Source organism: Phaethon lepturus, unplaced genomic scaffold, assembly GCF_000687285.1.
Source record: "Phaethon lepturus isolate BGI_N335 unplaced genomic scaffold, ASM68728v1 scaffold21519, whole genome shotgun sequence".
Lineage (NCBI taxonomy): Eukaryota > Metazoa > Chordata > Aves > Phaethontiformes > Phaethontidae > Phaethon > Phaethon lepturus.
Genome location: NW_010563143.1, coordinates 26,324 through 46,875, shown reverse-complemented (window position 1 = coordinate 46,875; position 20,552 = coordinate 26,324). Strand labels below are relative to the sequence as shown.

The window sequence follows — 20,552 nt, the reverse complement described above, 5'->3', positions numbered from 1 at the left end:
AGCAACAAGTTCTTCTGATTGCTAAATGTTTTGATATGCCGATACACGCATCTTTGAAATAGTTCCTGCCTTTTTGCTAATGGTAACTGACTCCCCAAAGACTTCTCAAGGTCAGGCCAAGGTGAAAAACATACGAAGTATTTCCAAAATCATGAATCTTTCTTTTGGATACCTTCTAAAGAACTGTCAGGGAGTATTTAATCCAGTCGTAAATGCCTAATATATAACTAGATTTAAATCATCTTGGCTAAAATGATTTTCCCACAAATCTTTGTAGTGGACATATTTTTAAGAAAACACATGCTTTCTTTCTTGTGTCCTATCCTTCAGGCTTTCCGTGATAGCTTGCCCCATCCAGTGCAAAGCCAGTTCATTGCTCACCCTCAAACCGTGTTTAAAAATCCTTCTAAACACAGTGCTGACCCTGTCTGAAATTAGCATTTAGAAATTAGTGCATTTCTGGCTTCCCTAGAATTAATAGTGAGAAAAAAATTGTGATTTTATGTTTATTAATCTCATTTTTTTTTTTTTGCTTATCGATTGCTGAAATTGTCTTGTATTGCTATAATAGAGTCTCACTGCTGACATGAGACATCTGATTTATTTAAAGGAAGGATCCTTGCTGTTCACAACTGCGCAGAGAGGATTTAACTCAAAGCCTCTAAGAATGAACCGTCTCTTCCCACAGGTCCAGTGGAGCATGTCCATCTGAGTGTCCCCTTTGTTGCCATCAGAAATAAGGATGTCAACATCACTGCAGTAGTTTGGCCCAGCCAGGCAGGCACACTTACCTACTTCTGGTGGTTTGGCAACAGCACCAAGGTACAGCTGCCTGTTGGTTCATTTTTACTTTCTAAGCTTGTTGTACCAGACAGGGAACTCTCTCAGCCCCAATAAAAACTTCTTGCCTTTGCTTGTTCTGTGTTTTAGTTTTTCCTTACCTAAAAAGAGTTGTCATTATCTGACTTCAATCTTTGAAGGTTTTCCTCCTGTCTTGTGCTGTCCTTAGGAGTCATAACTTTTTTACATCTGGTTGTTATCACTCCTACTGAGCTTTGAAGACCACTCTTACCACCAGTGTTCCCTTGCAACCTAACTGAATTATGTACCACTATATATGGGATAATGCTGGCTTTCAACACAGTGTTTAAAAACTGCCGGTGTTCAAATAACCATGGGGGTTTCCATTATGTACCAGTATGCAGTATATAATGCTGGACTCCAACACAACACTTTAAAGCTGTTGGTGTTCAAATAACCAGTTGCGCCTAGAATTTCAAGCTAGACTCTCAATGAATTGTTTGTGTCTGTCTGTGACCATTGTTCACAGTCTCGGATATATTAGAGAGAGAGGTGAGACTTCGTTGTAGTGGATTTTCAAATGATTGGCAAAAATTTATGATAAAGAGTTTTTTTATCAAAAAGAAAGTGAAACTACAAGTTGGCGGTCATGCTTTCAAATAGAGAGAGCAGGATTGCTTATTAGCTACAGTTTTTATAGCAAGCTTTAGGAGTGAGAGAGCTGACACACAGGCACTATTCTCAATTATTACAACTGTGAAATGTACAGCCAATAATTTTGCAATGGAGTATCTGCTGTTATTTACAAAAGCAGTTTCAGTCACATCATTGTCTACATTATTGAGTTGCAATTGAAGATGGGCACTGAGGTGAGATCACAGGAGAAAAAACAGGGATCGTAGGTGAAATATGGAACTTGAGATAAATAATAGCAGGCACCCAAGTATTTTATTTTCTCTTTGACAAAGCTGCTTGCATTTTAACCTCTTACCCTAGCTACCAACAGTAGCAGGAAAAAAACCACAAACAGTAAATGCTGTGTCTACTGGGATTTTACATCAAGTTAGGAAGCTTACTGTAAGAACTCACCTATTTTTGTGGAAGCAGAATTGAGGCACTGGAACAGCTCAGGAACAAAACCCACTTACTATAACTTGGCAAGTTGCTGTGCCCTAGCTGAGCTGTGGCAACCACCCACATACACACATCGAGTCCATGACAAGTACCAGGTAATTCCACATAGTTTATATTGCACTGACAGAGGGGCATGCAAAATCATATTAGAGTTCAGATATTTCTGGCTCAGTGCTCACCCATGGACAGCTATTAAAGTACCTCTGAGACAATTTAGATACCGGTAGCTTGATCATCTGCTTAAGCCGTCCAGTGTACCCAGGTGTCAGAGTTTTCCTGTCATTGCTTTTGTCCTTAATATAGAAGTTGCTTGTGAATAGGGCCTTAAAAAAGATTTTTTGAAATAGAAAGTAATCTAGAAAAGGTAAAGCAAAGTAGTGGTGTTTGCTGAAGATTTCCATGCAGCTCTCACGGTGCTTGCATCTGGGTTGTAAATATGATCTGTTATCTGTTTTATCTTCTAGCTTAAATTTCAGACCCATTGGCAACAGACTACAAATACAGATATGCATGGGCTTGGGATACATGCTTTGGACATAGCTGTACATGGAGTAGCTGATCCTGATGATACCTTGGAGTGAATGTATATGTTGCTGAAATATGTTGAGATTTAGATTATTAAAGATGGTGCCACTTAGCTGTGGCCAGTTCAAAGACCCAGAGCACCTTTCGTTCTTTGCAAAGCATGAACTCCAGCTACCTCATGAAATGTACTTCAGCTCTGTAATGGTAAAGGATATAGACATAACAGCAGAAACACCTTTTTTTCAGGACAACAGTCTACATCACCTCAAAATTCCTTCTGGGATGTTTAACGTACATGTCAGAGCCTTCTTGGTGCCCATTCATGGGCAAAGGGTGGTGCTCTTAGTGCAGGTGGAAGATGGGGACACTGATTTGTGCATGAATTACAGGATGAGGTGTGTAATATTGTGCATGGCGACTGGTATTGTTAGGTGATATATTCTGGTTCCATGTTGAGGGATTGCAGCTTCTTTTCCTGTTCAGCCTGTAGTCATCCCAGGCAGAACCAGACGTGTCTTGTGTCACTGTGCAGTCTCACTAAGGTACTGTCTGTGCTGCTGCACAGGCGAATGTTGCCTTAGACTCAAATGACCTGGCTGAGGCTCTTCTGCTGCCCTCCCCACCCTGCTGGAACCATTGTACTGAATTTCTACTGTGCTAATTTTTTGTGGTATACCCAAAGGCCAATTTGCTTGGATTAACACAGATCCAGTTTAATAAATGTGTCCAGCTGTCTAATAGGTTTGAGTAAATGAACCTTACACTACTTTATTTAATTCGGAGTTAGTTTCCAGGTCTTGGTGCTTGAATTAAAATTAAGGAGTTGGATGAATGTTGAAACTCCGTGATGGAGGTGAAATCATCCATGATAATGTAATGTCCAGCATACACACATACAAAAAGGAAAAATTTTAATTTTAAAGGCCAGATTGGTTCCTCTTATCTACCTTTATACAGAATCACAACCAGGAAGATTGCTAATATCGTGCAGTTTGATATAGGCCCTGTGCTTATCTAGGATGTGTGCATGCCTGTGTTAGGTTTCCAGGTCTAGCACAAGTTGGCACCCTTGCTGACTTCATCTGTGAGTCTCCTGTGATCAGATTTTCTTTTTTTTTTCTATTGCTTTTTCAGCTCATGGATGAGGCAGTAAAAGGAAGGTGGCATTCTGCAGGGAGGGAAATGTGTTTGCCAGCCTGGTGTACACAGGGATAATTTTGATTTAGCTATGAAAATGGCATATATGGCCACTGTTGTGAAATGCAGGAGAATTGTCAGTCTGATGGGATGAAGCATGGGAGCTGGAAGGTGAACGTTTAGGGGTTTTGCTCTGGAAACAAACTGGTGAATGAACAATAGCAATGGTACAATGGTTTTATCTGTGCTCTTAGACCTCTAAGTGCTTTTGCAATGGAGGCTAGTATCACTATTTCAATTTTAACGGTTTAATCTAAACCAAGAGATTTGTCTATAGACCAGCTGTCAGATCAACGCCACTGTGAGGGACAGACCTTTGATTTTCAATATGCAAATCTCTTTTCCCAAACATGGCGCGCTAGATGTGTATCAGTATGAAAGCTTCCTGTGCAAAGAGGAGAGCTGTAGTGCTATCGAGGACATTTTCATTTGAGAAGGTGTTGATAAAGCAGCTTTCTCTGCCAGGGCTCTGAGCTGGCTAAATGCAGGTCAACTTTACTCTGGAAACCATTCAGCCACATTCAGACAGCAGTGTCGGCAGGTATTATGCCACGCTTTCAGCCTTGTTAGCATGGTTTGCCAGCTTATGGTTGGAGCTAGCTTACAGGCTCAAAGCATGGACAGGGCGATGCTGGGTGCCCTCACTCTACCCTGAGCAGAGTTGCTCTGAGATAGATAGATGGATTTGTTCTCATAAGAGCAAGGGCTCGTCCTGAATATGAACAATATGGATTATTTGAAGAAGCATCTGCATCTTTGGTTTATATTCAAATGCTGGTTTGAGCTGGACCCCGTGTTTTGCACAGCTAATGTCGCAACTGTGCTGAGCGTGCATGCCTTTGTGCGTACAACACTGCATTCTGCAGCACTAACTCTGCAAATGCTGACTGTGCTCCACTGAGGTACTCATAGCATATTGGGTCGCAGTTCAGTGGAAGAATATTTCAGGAAGCATTTACTGAAGTGAGAGAAACCTTTGCCAATGGGACAATTCTCACTGAGTGGTGTTTAGGCCTTATCGGTATATGCAAGCTCAGGGCACCATTCCTGTATCGAGGAGGAAGGATACCGTGGCGTGGTGGATTAGTCAGGTGCATGTCGTGATCCTGAGTTAATCTCATTCTGATTTTGAAATGACCATCTGTGTTTGCCTCTTGCAGCCTCTCATCACCTTGGAGAGCAGCATCTCATACACCTTTGCCATGGAGGGGATGAACACTGTCACTGTGCAGGTTTCTGCGGGCAACACCCTCATTCAAGACACCAAGGAGATCGCAGTGCATGGTACCCTCAGCCTTTTACAATCAGATCTCATGGGGCATCTAAAGGCAAAGAACAGACAATCACTGCTAAACCAAAATGAACTCTCTGAACTCCGTAGTGCCTGGAGAAAATTCAGAAGACAAACTGCAAACAAAGTAGCTCAGATGTGTCAATAACACAAAATACAGAAGTGAATTGGATGGGGCAGCTAGCCAAATTTGTAAGTTCAGCACTGCAGTGAAGTGGCTGGTGTCTCCTTTGCTTATTGGTCTGTCAGGTTACGCCCTGACTGGCAACTCCCAAAAGAAGAAACACTTAGAGCTGTAGCCAGACTGGCTTCCCTCTGCTTCCTAGCTGTGGAACAAAGTAGTCGTAGTGCATCATTAAGGCGACCTCAATACAGCTGGTGTTTCTTTTTATACAGTGACTGTATAAATAGGTCTGCAAAACAAGGGGCAGAAATGATTCTATTGCTGGTATCTCTGCCCATCTTCCATGCCACAGCTGGAGGTCTGAGGGTGTCCACCAGACTTCTCTGTGGGTAATGTGTGGTATGTTCCTGCCATATATGCATATCATGGGCTCAAAAAGCACCCTTTGCCAGTTGTGGTTTAGCCCCAGCTAGCAACTGAGCCCCACACAGCCACTCATTCGCTCCCCCCCAGTGGGCTGGGGGAGAGAATCGGAAGACTAAAAGTGAGAAAACTTGTGGGTTGAGATAAAGACAGTTTGATAAGTAAAGCAAAAGCTGCACACACAAGCAAAGCAAAACAAGGAATTCATTTACTACTTCCCATGAGCAGGTGGGTGTTCAGCCATCTCCAGGGAAGCAGGGCTGCATCACGTGTAATGGTCACTTGGGAAGACAAACACCATCACTCCAAACGTCGCCCCCCTTTCTTCTTCTTCCCCCAGCTTTCTATGCTGAGCATGACGCCATATGGTGTGGAATGTCCCTTTGGTTAGTTGGGGTCAGCTGTCCCAGCTGGGTCCCCTCCCAGCCTCTTGTGCACCCTCAGCCTGCTCGCTGGTGGGGTGAGAGGCAGAAAAGGCCTTGACTGTGTGTAAGCACTGCTCAGCAATAACAAAAACATCCCTGTGTTATCAACACTGTTTCCAGCACAAATCCAAAACACAGCCCCATACTAGATACTATGAAGAAAATTAACTCTATCCCAGCCAAAACCAGCACAGCAGACCACAGATTTTATTCAGTTTGGGGCTTGATAAAGGCTGAGTGGAAGGGCTCTCTTAGCAGTTTTGGCCAGGAATTTGAGATTTCTCCAAAAAACCCTGGGCTAGTCTTCATTTCCCTTATCCAGTTATTGTCATCCAGCATTTGAGGGCAAGCTTTTCTTTGGATAGCAAGTTTTGCTGAGAGACCTGGGCTTCAAATAACTCAGGTTGCACTGTGTAGTTGAACTCTGTGTGTCTCGTTTCAGTAATTAAATATAAATACATGTCCTGCTGGTGACTAGAAAGCTGTATGCTCCGATTTAACAACCAGCTAAATAGATATTTAACAATTGCCTGGCTGTGAATTGCAATGGGTTTTAATAATTTATTAATATGATTTAGTAATACCCAAACTTGTTATTAGCAAATGTAAGTAACCCTCTACTTGGTCATTTTGAGCATCGCAAAATGCAGTGTTTACTTCTGGGAAACTTGCATCTTTCCACTAGTTTCTGGAATAAACCTGAGCCAAGCGTACCTGAGAGGGGTCCCCACAGGTGATCTTGATCTTTGGTCCTGGTAGGTCCCCCAGAGTGCTCCTCACTCTCTATTTTTAAATACCTTGTGAGAAATTTTGCCATTCTATTTAAAAATCCAAAGCTTTGTGCTTCATCACAAAGAGAAACTGATCCAGTTGAAATGTCCAAACAATCCTGTGTAGCACTATGCTGCAGACTGACCTGATCTAAGGAAGGAGCCTTTCCAGACCCCCAGTCTGGTGATTTGTTCAAGTCTGAGTACATAAACAACTGACACCTTTGGTAAACATGTGCTCTGCTAAATTTGTATCGTAATCCTATGTTAAGTTATTACAGCTCTGGGTAGGAAGGCATGGCTTTCTGGTGTTAGCAGTGGACATATCTATGCAGGGTTTTCTCAATTTGTGATTAATAGACCAGAATTTACTCAAAAAATAAATCAGACATGGTATTGAGGGTTCAAAAGTCAAAGGCTTTATATATCAGGCTCTGGGTTAAGCCTTCAGAACTTGAGAAAGTTTTCCTGCTCTCTTTGATGCTTGTTTTATTTAAGAATATACTGCACCATCTAAAAAGAAAGAACATACCTTGCAAAGGATGCAACATAAATGCTGTGATGGCACATCCCTGCTATTCTGTGGATTTTCTCATTTATACTCTTGCTGGTTTATTTTGGTCTAAAACTGGTACCTTCTTACAAATGAATAATGGTACTTCTTTGAAATGTCTGGAGATCATGTGCTTCAAGGTGAGGCACAGCACATCTCCGAAAACGGAGAGTCTTCTACACTGAGAACTTACGTCTAAGCGTGATTCCCATCCTGGATCTATGCCTCCCACTGGCCCAAATCCACTGTGCATGGTTGTCATAAGGAATCCAGGCTTGATCTCTGACGACATAGAGGGGAGAGTTGGGATTGGAGAAAAATTTAAATTGTTCTGTATTTGAAGTCTAGGAATTTTTTTTCCCTCCCTGCAATCAGTCAATTAGGAAGTAATTTCAAAGTGTTTCATGAATAGCCATCGCTTCATTAGTCAGTCATTAGCACCACTGGGTCCTGATTTGTTGGGGTATTAACCACTCATGGCTTCCCTCCAGGAGAGCAAACAGATAATACCTACTTTCTAAAACATACTTACAGTAAGTGTTTGTTCTGCAGAGCACAATGCATGCAATTGCACAGGCCTTCCAAATTTCAGCCAGATGCCACCTTATTTACTGGTCAACTTCCTTGTAAGCAGAATCTGATGAAGTTGAGTGGCAAATTTACAAAGACCAGAGACATCATGAAGAGAAGGCATCTTCTTACCTCTCTCATTCTTGCTTCCATTTCTTCTGGGAAAAAACACAGGTTGGCATTAGGGCAAAATAGCCTTTATAAGAACCTTTATAAAAATTCTTTCCTTGCAAGCTTTCTGTCCTGCTTAGTGTTAGCCAGCCCTTTCTCTTCCTTCAGCATTTCCTCTCTCTCTCTCTTGCTTTAAAATAATTATGGCTTTCCTGCTGTCTTCTGCACCCTTGGCTGTACCCTGAACATGGCCCATGTAATATTGTTATGTATACTGTTTTCCTATTCCAGAGTATTTCCAATCTCAGCTCCTGTCATTTTCTCCCAACTTGGACTACCATAACCCTGACATACCTGAATGGAGACAAGACATTGCCAAAGTCATCAAGAGAGCTCTAGCACAGGTGAGCATCTGCTTCCTTCTCTGTACTAACATTGACTAGGTGTTAAAATATGCACTTTTTCAGCATGCTAGCTTAAAAGAATGGGAAAAAACAGCAGTAATGAAGTTATAATTTTAAATTATTAAAAAGCTTCTTAATATGCTGGATCTTTTTACAGAGGCAAACTATATTGGGAATTTAGTGGAAATATTGTAATTACTTTTATTAATGTTTCTGTGGTGCTTTTTAGCTTTTAATATCCCCCAGGATTTACGAAGTCTAGATTGTAATGGTATCGTTATTATTCTTATTTTGCCAATTGATATCCACTGTTTTCTACTCCAAATATTAGGGTAGTGTTACTGTGTGTTGCTAAATGGCTGATCCACTTCACCCCAGAAGACAGATGTAGTATGTTGCATGCATGAAGAAGATATTTTTATCTCTTCCTGGTACTCAGTCTTCTAATGCAGCTAAATGTAGCAGCTGGTGAACGTTCTAAAGCTCTACCCCCCTTCCAGCTGGGGCAAAAAATGAGGATTCAGAGGGGAAATAAACTTACCCTTCAAATACAGGACAAAGAGAGACTTCTGTGGGTGGAAGATGCTGAAACTTCCTTTGGGATTAATTAGAATATGTAAACTAGCACTCATATTCTTGCAGGAAAGGGACAGAATAATTTATGATATCAAATAGCCATGGACTTTGGTTTTGTGTGAAATCAGGAGACAGATTTAGGGAAGAAGCTTTTGTGTTTTTTACATTCTGCCAAAAATGTATCTTGCTGTTTTTGCTTCAGCTACAGCTGTTCTTAGAAACGGAGGCTGATTATTTTTACAGGGAAAGTACATTCCTGCTCAGCTTTTCTCATCTGCAGCCCACTCAAAATTCACTGTTTAGAAGAGTTTCCTTGATTGTTTTCCCATTGTGAGAAAACACTGAGTTCGTTTGTTTAAACTGTTGTTCCCTTTACTGTATTCAGAGTCAAGCTTGCAGAAGAAAGAAATTAATTAGGTTGTAACTATGAATGGTTACAGACAACAGTAGAAATCATGAAGAAGTGCTTGTTTGTATATCCTTTTGTAATGATTTGGTTGCAGCCTGTGGCCTATGCCTATAGGACAGATCACCAGGAATGGGCTGCCCCATGGGTATGTTTCAGTTCAGGAATGAAGCCAAGGAGTTTGAGGTGGGGTAGGACCGGGGAGCTAATGGGGTTAGCCTCATATAGCAGAGAGTTTCTGAGGGAGGAGAGGCTTCCTGCTCTACTGAGGATGCACAGCTTGGATTTGGGGAGAGAGGGCAGTAGCCCCAGTGGGCAGGTCATGCTGAAGACAGTTGTGAGAGTCAGGTGTGGAACTGAGTCTTGGTTCAGCAAACTGAGCAGTTCCTGGCGCAGCCCTCCCCATCAGCCCCAGTAGTAAAAAGGCTCCCACTGGAGACATTAAGTTATTCATGTATGGCAAATGTAGATCCCCATAACCTGATATTAGAAGGTCATTGCAGGCAATTTTCTTCATATGGCCCTGTTAGTTGCACACTTACCAGTGGTCTCTCTGAGCCAGATTCTCTGGATCTGACTTTGGGTCATCATTTTGTCATGAGAAGGACTATATGGAAAACTCAGATCAGGACACATGGTAGGTTTGGACTTTGGGTTGAAATCTTTGAGTCCAGGGCTGTTGTCAAGCCTACATTTACTTCCAGAAATAGAGTGAATCTTTAGCAGAACCTCTCCTTCTGACCCACCAAATGGGCAGAACAGCTCATTAGGACCACAACACCTACAGTGGAACTGGCAAATAACAACTTGATGGGAGCACAGTTTTCTGTAATGTATGGAAACATCAGTAACAGAATAGCATCTAGAGACCTCCTTTTTACTTTTCTTTTAGGTGACTGGTATCCCTGATGAACAGATCTTGGTAGCTGTATTTCCTGGGCTGCCTACTTCTGCTGAACTCTTCATACTGCCTTATAAAAACACAACAGAGAGGAGGAAAAGCAGTGAGGCTGATCTGGAGCAAGTAAGGAAAGAAGGATTCATGGAATATTCATTCCTATCGTGCAATTTGCAGATGGACCCCTTAACTTGTGCAGCATTGGAAATGACTTACAATAAGTGGATGCATCTGGGACTGTGGCAGTAGAGTTTATGGCATTAAAGAAAATGATTCTTAGAGGAAAAACAGGCTTTTCTAATATCTCACTGAGACATGTCACAGTCTACCAGTGGTGCTTCTTCCTAGATCAGTGGTGTGTCCTTATTACAGTAGTTATGGCCAAAGGAACCTTGAATATGTACTCCCTCTACTCCCTGGAGGAATGCTAATAGACAGAGGCCAAAGCAGCAAGATAATATACTGAGGTTTACTAAAAATAAATCAGGCTCTTCAGCTAATATATCACTGGAACAAGACCTCTTTTTTCTGCAGCAGCGAGTGGCGTGTGCAAACTATATTTGGAAGTTACAATATCTATCCATTTAGATAAATAGGTAATTACAGTGATGAATAGCAACAGTGATATGCAGGCAAGGGAAGAGCTAGGAACAACAGCACTAGTCTGCTGAAGCTTTCATGCTAGAATTACCAAGTGATTAAATCAGCTCTATAAAGGCAAAGGAGTGAAGTACTGCTGGAAAGGCTGCTTAGCTCTAGCTAATGTTCTTGTATGCAACATTTTTACTGCGTGCAAGCTATGTGTGAGACTGTCTCCAAGTAACTCATGGAGGAGTAACTATTCTGTGATCAAATATTAAAAAATTCACAGGACTGCTGAATTCTGTGGAGGCTCTTGTCACCCACTGAACAAAGTCAGTCTCCTCTGAGTAGTTCAATTGTCCTAGGAAGCTAGCAAAGCTGGCCTCTTACATTTATGGTGGTGAGTGTACAGAAGAGATGCATTGTGGTGGGAAGGTTTGGAAGGCTTTTTGGATGGATTTTCTTGGAGTCATTTCCATCCTGTTCAGTAGGATCTAGCCACATCAGAATTTCCTCCAAACCAGCTGTTGTATCAGTATTTCATATATCAGAATGATGCAAACACCTCAGATTGGGTTTCTGACTAGCTGACCATAAGGCCTGAAGCTCTCGTGCTCTAACTTTATTTGACGGTCTACTCAGTTGTACTTTGGCACCTGTTGTTTGCTTCTGCTTGAGGAGCTCTGCCCTGGAGAGTAGGCCATCAGAACTGCTCAGTAGCTGTGCCCTGACCATCAGAACTCCTCTAGGGAGACCAGGCATTAACAAACGCAGGCGCCAGTGTGACATACCAAGTATGTGCTCTAAGGCAACCGTCATAGCTGGGTTGCTGAGCTGTGAGTAAACTCTAGTCTAAGGCCTTCTTCTAAATGAAGGAGAAATACGGAAAGCTTGACATTAGCCTTCAAAACTGCATTGTCTCATGCCCGATAGCCTATTTAAAGAGGAGCTACATGATTAGGATTGTCCTGAATCAATGTGAGTAAAGAAGTGTTACTAGGCTGGGCTACCTAACTCCGTTCCACCATCCACCAATGAAAGGCCAATATGCCAATGATCTCCAAGTGCATTAGATCAAACTCACAGGACATTGTGGAGGGTGAAAAGGTCCTTAGCTCTTTTCCCTCCTCACCTACCCTCCAAAAAGGAAAAAAAAAATTGCTCACTTTTCTTGGTTTGATTCCCAGAAGAGGTGTAATAACATACACTGTGAGTCTCAAAAATCCTGTGGGGAGACTTGCATGCAATAACATGCAGTTCCATCTAAAGCTCATGTACATGTTTCTGCTTCCTCAGTCTCTCACTTCTTTTCTCTTCCTGAAGCCAGTAAGAGGTGTTAGTGACAATTCATAGGCTACATACATTCCTGAATGTCCTCCAGGGCTTTCCATCTTCTATATTGTAACTACCTGTATCTCTTATTATTTCATCAGGTGGTAGAAATCCTTTTTAACGCTCTCAACCAGAACCTGGTCCAGTTTGAACTGAAGCCTGGTGTTGAAGTCATTGTGTACGTTACTCAGCTAACGTTAGGTGAGTCAAATGCATAGCTGTGGTTCTCTTGAGGCTTCAGACAACTCCACGAGAACCAGTCTACATCAGACCACTCAGTCTGGTATGTGCTACTGGGATACGTAGGACTGATTGCATCAAGACATTGTATGGGGTAGAAGCAGGAAGTGTTAAAAAAAGAATCCAGCAGTGGCATCTTCATGCACCAGTTTGTACAAGTATTAAAAGTATCTTTTAAGAGTTCCCTGTGGCTTAATTAACTAGTGCATTGATGTTTTTCAAGTGTTTTAGAAAATCAGGTGAATGGTATTCTATTAAGCCCTCACTGGGCACCTGTGGAATTCAGTGGGCGTATTACTTACTTTCATGGATATTGGATCAAATCCTTATTGCAAAGGGCCTGTTAATGTTATGACTAGCCAAGAAGCTTTATAAGGGCAAAGTATTCATGAAAAGAAGATGTAGGCCTCTTATAGGGAATATGTGCCTGAATATTGATTTCTACAAATTAGAACTTATTTAAATTTCAGTGCTACCTACCTCCATTTTTGCCAAGTAATGAATAATTGCTTTAAGCTTCATCACCCCTTTTGCTTTAAACCACCCTAGTGTGAAGCTCTCAGCTACTGCTGAGAATTTCATCTAGCCTAGTGTGAAGCTCTCAGCTACTGCTGAGAGAGTGATGATGGATTTATTTTTGCTCTTGCTTTTTATGACTGCCCTTGCAATTATCTGAAAATGGGATCTTGTGCATGTGACATTGCTGATAATCCCTATGAAAGATTGGGATTAGTGTCCCAGGATAATACACTTCAGCTTCTTTTTATGTGAGACTCTTTAGGTTTGTGACATATCCTACAGGTAATGCCTTTTTGCCTTCACTCTCTGACTGTTGTTTGGGGATGAGAGTCAGATGTTAATAGGATTCAGCTGGAATGAGTTAATTTGCAAAACTGGGAATGAGATTCAAATATCTGCTATCTCCAGGTCCAGAATGTGGGTTTGTTCTAGTAAAACACTGCAAAGTGTGGATTTAGCTTACAGTGCTCAACTATTGTCACACCCCCCCACCAGTGGGGGTGCTGCATTTGTTTCATGACCATTCCCATAATATTTTGACTCAGGTGAAATGACAGTCTCTTCATTTCCATGAAAGAGCCCATAGAAGTAGTAGAAGCAGAATACTGGCAGGATCAGTGTCTTAGGTGTGAAAATTTGGTGATGGAACCAGAAGTGACTCTATTTGCATAGACTTTGTTCCCATCTTCTGGGTGACAGAAAAAGAAGAGAGAACAGTAAAAAACCAAACCTAAATATTTATCCAGAGCAAGAAACACTCAGCCGCTACTTATAATCATTTGTGCATCATTAGAGACTTCTCATCAGACTCTTGATTCTCAGCACAGTCCTCAGGCCATTAAGATGGTCTGCTCCAATGAGCTGTGGGAATAGCTGCATAAACAATGTATGTAAATACACTTTATTTAGTGCACCCAAGACATCAAGCATAGGTGGATAAAATCTCTTAAATGTTGTAATATAGTGGGTGCTTCGGTCCAGGATTATTGCCTTGGGCTCCTCCACATTATGAAAACTGACTCAATTAAAAAGTCTGTAAGGTCCAATACAAGGATGAACCTTGAGGCTTCTCACAAGACCAGATCCCTGTCACATGTGAGACAGACACACGACCTTGGAAGATGAGAGTCATGGTTTTCATGGACGGTCTGAGGTAGCTTCTCCAAAGACATGCATTAAGCCACACCTCACAAATTTCATTTCCATTCTAGTCCCTGGAAAAGCCTGAAAAGAAATAGCTCAGAGTGTTAACACAGGAGTGATCACCATTCATCTGAGTATGGCTTGCTCTGCCTTTTCACTAGGAGATGTTAGACTGCACTGTCTTGAAAAAAGAGCTAGGCTTTCAAAGGACAAGAGAGTCAATTTGTTTCCTACTGATTGATCTTGCTGATAACAGCATGCACCACAGCATGCAGTGGTGATAAAGCAGATGTGGCAAAGACAGAGTTGAGTTCAACTTTTTGGTAGTTATGTGTTCCCCAATAATATCTTGTAAATGTAATGCTCTGCTTTTCCTCCTGCAGCACCCCTTGTTGATTCCAGCACGGGTCATAGCAGTTCGGCGATGCTGATGTTGTTGTCTGTGGTATTTGTAGGCTTGGCTGTTTTTTTAATCTACAAATTCAAGAGGTAAGTTGAGAAACTTTGGGTGATGGGAGGAGACACTAGGTGGTTTACATGCAATCTAGGCAGAGCAGTGCCTGGATTGCAGCTGTAGAGCAAATTATGCTGGCCTAAGGCTTAGACCAGCATAGTTCTCTATTTCTCATATATAGAGAGAGAAGAACATTTACTGCCCTTCCACCACAAATACAGTGCTCTGGAAGCTCACCAAGAGCTCAGAAATCAAACTGTGACCTTCTTTAGGAGATTTGTTTGAACCACAGTCCAGAAATTGGAACCCTGTGTGCTCACTGAATACTGAGTTATGCAATGCAGATGCAGTCAAAAAATCACGATGGATGTCTTCATACAGTCTATCTTCACACAGTCCATCTGGCCAACTGCCTTAGTGCAGAGAGTATCTCATTCGTATGTTGCAAAGTGAATAGTTTAGGGTTGCAGAGGAACAGGTGTGATTATATTAAGGGAGGGAGACTCAAAGCCAGAAAGGTTTCTGGTAAGCATCAAAATGCCTTTGGGAATTTGCACTGAGGTTTTCTTTGCCAGATGTTAATAGAAACCTTTCGCTTCCAGGCAGCAGGCAGGACCTGTGGTGGCCCGTGGCACTTTGCTGCTGCAAGCTATGAAACAAAATATGGGATAAGAATGGCCTGTTTGCTGAAGGGCTGCCTTATGAGAATATATTTTAGGCAGATGGAGCTCCTTAGGAGGAACTTTGCATTCAGTAGTGTACTTACCATGTTAAATGGTCTATATGCCCAGATCCTGCCCAGTGGCAAAATACTGTATTAGAAGCATAAGCTGAGTCTGTCTTAACAAAAAAAAAAAGAAAAAGAAAAATTTCTGGACATGAGTAGTTCTTCCAGATTGGGAAGCTAGAGATTTTCGTGTCCAGATTCCAGCTCTATGTTTCTCTCTTCAGCTTTTCTGCAGCCCAAGATAAGGCTAGTACTCTCCAATCATTATTGGAGAGTGGGATAGTGGGATACAAGCAATATTCAAAATGGAATGATAAGACAGGCACGTATCCTAATCTCCAGGTTTAAAGCTCCCCTCATTTCTCACCTATTGCATTAATCATTGCCAAAATCAGTGGGTGGCACTGTTTCTCGAGCTTGATCCTGTGAACGTTAAGATCTGTTACCAAGCTCCCACTGACCTCAGTGGCCCAGGACAATTTCCAGAGAACCCATGTGTGTGAATCTGCTTAGGTGCAGGTTTCCAGGCCTTCAGCGTACCTTGCTTGTTGCAGTCTGAAACCCTCTCTCTGCTTCTATTCAGGTGGAATGCAGCTTCCCAGGTGAATGGGGAATGGGACATGGGACTTGCCTAAGGCATTGATTTAATAGTGTACTGGAGAGGTAGCTGATGAATTCTCTCACTCCCAGATGTAGGATAAGGAGGGCAAAGAAGTCTCTCTGGGAGATGTGTCAAGATGTAGGTACAACCCTTTGTAAGATGTGCTTTCTTTTGTGTCTTGGTGAGATGGCTTCCTAGGTTTGGCCTAATGTCTTTGGCTCTGTGCTCAGGGATGATTTACCAGGAAGAAGGATCTGTATATTCTGGCTTCCAAAGAGGAGTAAGGATCTTGGTAATCCACTTTTCCTTGTCAGTATCCAGGTCATATAATGCTACCACAGCTCATATAACTGACTCTTGTACTACTTAAGCATCCTGAGCCTTAAGCATAGCAGCCACCAGCCTTGCACTGTGCTCCAGGGCTGGGAGGACCCTGCCTTGTTAAAATCTGTCTGAAAATTGAATGTATTAGAAATTGGGGGGGAGGGGGAAGGTGGTTAGAGTATCAGTTTTGCTTAGCACAAAGCTCATCAACTTCTTGTCCCCTCTTATATGTTGTGTCCCAAAGAAGATAGACCCTGGTCAAACTGACAAAGTTTAGGATTAAGTCAGATACCCAGTGTCCTCAGCTTGATTTTTTTCAGAACAGAAAGCAACTTTTCAGCTCTGTCTAAAACCTCTTGCTCAATGGATCAGAAATAAGAGCATGCAACAATTATTAATGGAAAAAGGAGGTGAAAACAAAAGCTTTCCTCTAGCTCTCAGTGATGCAGAGGTCCATTAGCAATATGTACTTTTCTGATTATTGGTGATCCCAGCCTGAATACAGAACTGCTGCTTACAGGAAAAGGTGGTGGCGAGAGCATGGGCCTGCATGAATTTTTAATTCTACAAATTTATAAAATCGGTGCTTTGCTGGTTTGCACACAGATTCCTTATTATGAGTCCATCAAGTTATAGACTCAGCAGGCATGTTAAACACTGCTGTCAGAGAGATGCTTGTTGAGGACGTCTGGCTGAAAAAGAAAGGAAGGAGGAAAAGTAGGGAAATAATCTGTAAAAAAGGTTTATTTTCTGGGAGATTGAGCATATAGCAGGTCAATACTATGTGTGTATGGATGGTGAGTAATAGCGGGGTAATAGGGTAGTCAGTGTGTATGTGTCCTAGGACAGAAGTGCAGGAGTGTGTGTGCGTGTGCTGAGATGTGTGGTGGGACGTTGTGGCCACCTGTGTCTGTGCTGGGAGGCACAGCAGGATTAGGTATGTGTGTATGGATGCACATATGTACAACCATCTCAGTTTCTTTTTTCCCTAACTCTCTGAAGTACCTGTTGGCTCTCTGCCTCACAACTCTAAAGAGCTTTTCTCACCTTTCCTCTCAAAGCTGGGAAGACTACCACTTCTCTACTATTGCATTGTTTGGAAGCGAAACTAAGTCTTCCAGTATCTCCAGGCATGCCCTTGCGTCCACATCTCTACACACCTCTGGACGTATTCTGAGCACTTAAATCCTATGGGAATGCATTTGTCCTCTTTCATCCAATGTGTACAAACCCTGTGTAGTGCTTATGTCTTCCAGTGACCTGTAAGGCCCGTCTGAAGGTTAGAAAGAAAGAGTAGGAGACGGGGAGAAGAACATGAGCTTTGTTAACTGCTGCTAAACATCCCCAATATGTCCTTACTTGTTGCTGGTTAAGAACAGAATGTCAAATCAAGCCAGTAACACAAGTTGTTTGAGGGCATTAACTTCACTGGAGTGAAATCGGCATGGATCTATTGAATTCATGAGAGTTGAGGCAATTTCTACTGCTTTAAATCTCTGACATATCCAACAGCAGACAGGTTAGCATAAAGAGATGGCATTTTATATAGCCTTCTTTGAACACACATTCTTTCTCTCTCCTCTGCTTTAAGGAACTAAAAATAACCTCTGAATTTTCCTTATTTTAGCAGTGTGGACTGCATGGCACAGAGTCCTTTTAAGGACATTAGGAAAAAACAGTCACCTTCCAACAGGCAACTACACACTGATAATTCTACCTTCATGATGTTACTTCCACATGTTACACAATGCTTAACAAGTTACTTCTCAGTTCTCTCATTTTAAACTTGCATTTCTCCAGGGATTACTATCTAACTATCTGCCTAACTAACTGATTTTCAAGGATATCGTCCTAGCAGCCCATGTTAACTTCTCTTGGAAGAAATAATCCCTTCACTTTCTTGTCTGCCTGAGCAGCAAGGGAAAATAAGTCCCTGCAAACTTGTATGGTCTGTAGCATGGCAAACTTTTTTTGCAATGAAATGGTAACAAATAGACTTTGGGTGGGTGTTATGAGGTCCAAGTCCTTTCTGTATTCTGAGGCAGGACCAATTCTTTATAACTTTTTCTGATGTGGTGATGTCTACTGAGTCAGTGTGGGCCTGTCAATAGAATCAAGACTAGCAATTCTTTTCTCAGCGGATGATAGTGTTCAAATTGATTTTTACTTTTGGTTTCCAATGCAGCTCTGACCATGTAATAAATACTGAGAGAGTTGGCAACTGCAACTAATTGTACGTAGTTGATCGCTGTTCTCTGAGCTGGATGCACAGTGTCCACTGTGTGCACAACTTCTCATTTAAAAGGGCAGGACCAGAACATTTAGGTTTACATTAGGCTGGAGGAGCGTTTGGGCACAGGATAGGAAGGCAGTGGCCTGAGATTTGGAGTAGCTTAAACTGGTGTTGGAATTAGTGCATGCTAACGGCACTTTCAGAGCTGAGCATCGCTGTGGTGCTTCCACCATTCTGAGAGCTGATACTTTGCATCACTGCCAGTGCTGCATTTGTGGGATTGGTCTCAGTTTAATTGGTCTGATTAATCAATGACATTTCAAGGATCCCTGTGTCACAAAATATAACTTCTCGTTTTCCTTTCCTTTGCAGGAAAATCCCTTGGATTAACATCTATGCCCAAGTTCAGCATGACAAGGAGCAGGAAATGATTGGCTCTGTCAGCCAAAGTGAAAATGCCCCCAAAATCACTCTGAGTGAGTTCACAGACCCTGAGGAGCTGATGGACAAAGAGCTGGACACGCGAGTGATGGGTGAGAGACAGCCCTCAGCTGGAGCTTGTTTCACGGTCTGGGTGAGGATGTTGGTCATTGGGGTTTTAGGAGAGGCAGCAGCTGTGACCCCAGGTGCAAGCAGGGCCTGAGGCACTCAGGCAAAAAAGTCTCTCTCTGAAACATGGTAACAGGGCGTTTTTCTTACAGTTTTTCAGCTTTTCTCACAGTGTTATGTGACCAGGGTAGGAACCTGGAAACAGCAGTAGGTATATAGGAGTTAGTAATGGCTGTGGCTCACACCTATGCCTGCTCATGACCCTGTCTCCTCTCTGGAGGGGCCCAAAATTCCCTGAACCCTCAGAAGAATCAGCTCAGCCAAGCTTACGCTGTTGGTGTGTTATCATTACTAGTGAATATGTCACTAATAACTTAATGAGTTTACCACTGGTCAACTGAGATGTAGTAACAGGCTTTCTACATGCTCTATGCCTATTGCAAATACAAAAAAGGGTGTGTTACTTTTAAGAACGTTTTCTGTCTTTCCACTTACACAAGTACATCCTAAGAAGTAGGATGTACTTATAGACCAAACTGTTGAAGCCACTGCACTGACTCTGTTCTCCATTTTCTCCTCCACAGGAAGCATCTCAACAATTGCCAACAGTGAAAGCACAAAGGAAATCCCCAACTGCACTAGTGTTTAATACTGAGAATCCACTTGGTCTACAACATTTCTGACTTTTTATTTGTAATTATTATTGTTATAATTATTATTATTATTATGAAAAAAAAAGAGTTCTATGTCATTATTATCATTTGAGAGGGGATGGGGTGGGCTTTTTCTGTTTACCAGGGCTGCATTCATAAACAGCAGGGCTTCTTCATATTTAGGAAATACTCGTCAGATTAGAAAGAAAAAGCAAAGAATAAGTCAAGTGTGCAATGGGATTTGAATGCCAGCCTCCTGTTAAATAAAGAATGGGAATTAAGTACTCCAATTCAACAGGTAGGTATAGTACCTTAGGCAACATGTTGTAGGTAAATTAACCCTTTTCAGCCCTTTTCAAAACAAGTAATGAATCAGCTACTTCATCCTGCCAGAGGGCTCAGGCTGGCTTGTTGGACCAGGCTCTGCAACATGCCAACAGCCCTCACTTTCCAATGACATGCATGTCTCAGATTTTTGCAGGATCTTGCCTCTTAATTGCTTTTCATTTCAGTCACCCTCTGGCACTGTTGACTGCTGAGAAAGGGGGGGAAAAAAAAATCGGAGCAAACACACACGTCAGTGTTCCTTGGACTGTAGACTGGCTGGAGGGGACAGCACCACGAGCAATGAAGGAGCATGCCTGAGTTTATGAATGCAGCCCAAACCCTGTGCATGTGAATAGCGAAGATGCCGAAGGCCTACTGTAGATAATTACAGTGTACATAGCTTTTTATTTCTTGGGAAATAATTTAATGTTTAGTAAAAGAAGATATGTTTAAAACAAAACCTGAACCACATACACACATGCACGCACGCGCGTGCGCACACACACGTGCGCGCGCTCATACACACCAGCCAACCAGGGCTGGTGAGCACTTGAGTCACGCTTTGGTTCCAAGTGTGTTCCAGTTGTCTGTCATATTTCAATCTGACACTGCTGTCTATAAACAGCATAGTTTATTTCTCTGTGTATAACTGCAAGCCTT

At 42.2% G+C, this 20,552-nt stretch overlaps 1 protein-coding gene across 1 annotated transcript in view; it reads left to right on the top strand.

Moving 5' to 3' along the window:
- Positions 1-19,561, top strand: part of LOC104626558 (VPS10 domain-containing receptor SorCS3-like) — a gene marked incomplete at its 5' end in the record, with an annotated part of 36,554 nt that extends 16,993 nt beyond the window's left edge. Inside the window, 8 exons of the mRNA XM_010294501.1 lie at positions 689-822; positions 4,818-4,941; positions 8,216-8,328; positions 10,203-10,334; positions 12,224-12,323; positions 14,408-14,513; positions 18,736-18,896; positions 19,497-19,561. Coding sequence (XP_010292803.1) covers positions 689-822; positions 4,818-4,941; positions 8,216-8,328; positions 10,203-10,334; positions 12,224-12,323; positions 14,408-14,513; positions 18,736-18,896; positions 19,497-19,561 — 935 coding nt within the window. The remainder of the gene's footprint in view (positions 1-688; positions 823-4,817; positions 4,942-8,215; positions 8,329-10,202; positions 10,335-12,223; positions 12,324-14,407; positions 14,514-18,735; positions 18,897-19,496) is intronic.
- Between the last annotated feature and the right edge of the window lie 991 nt (positions 19,562-20,552).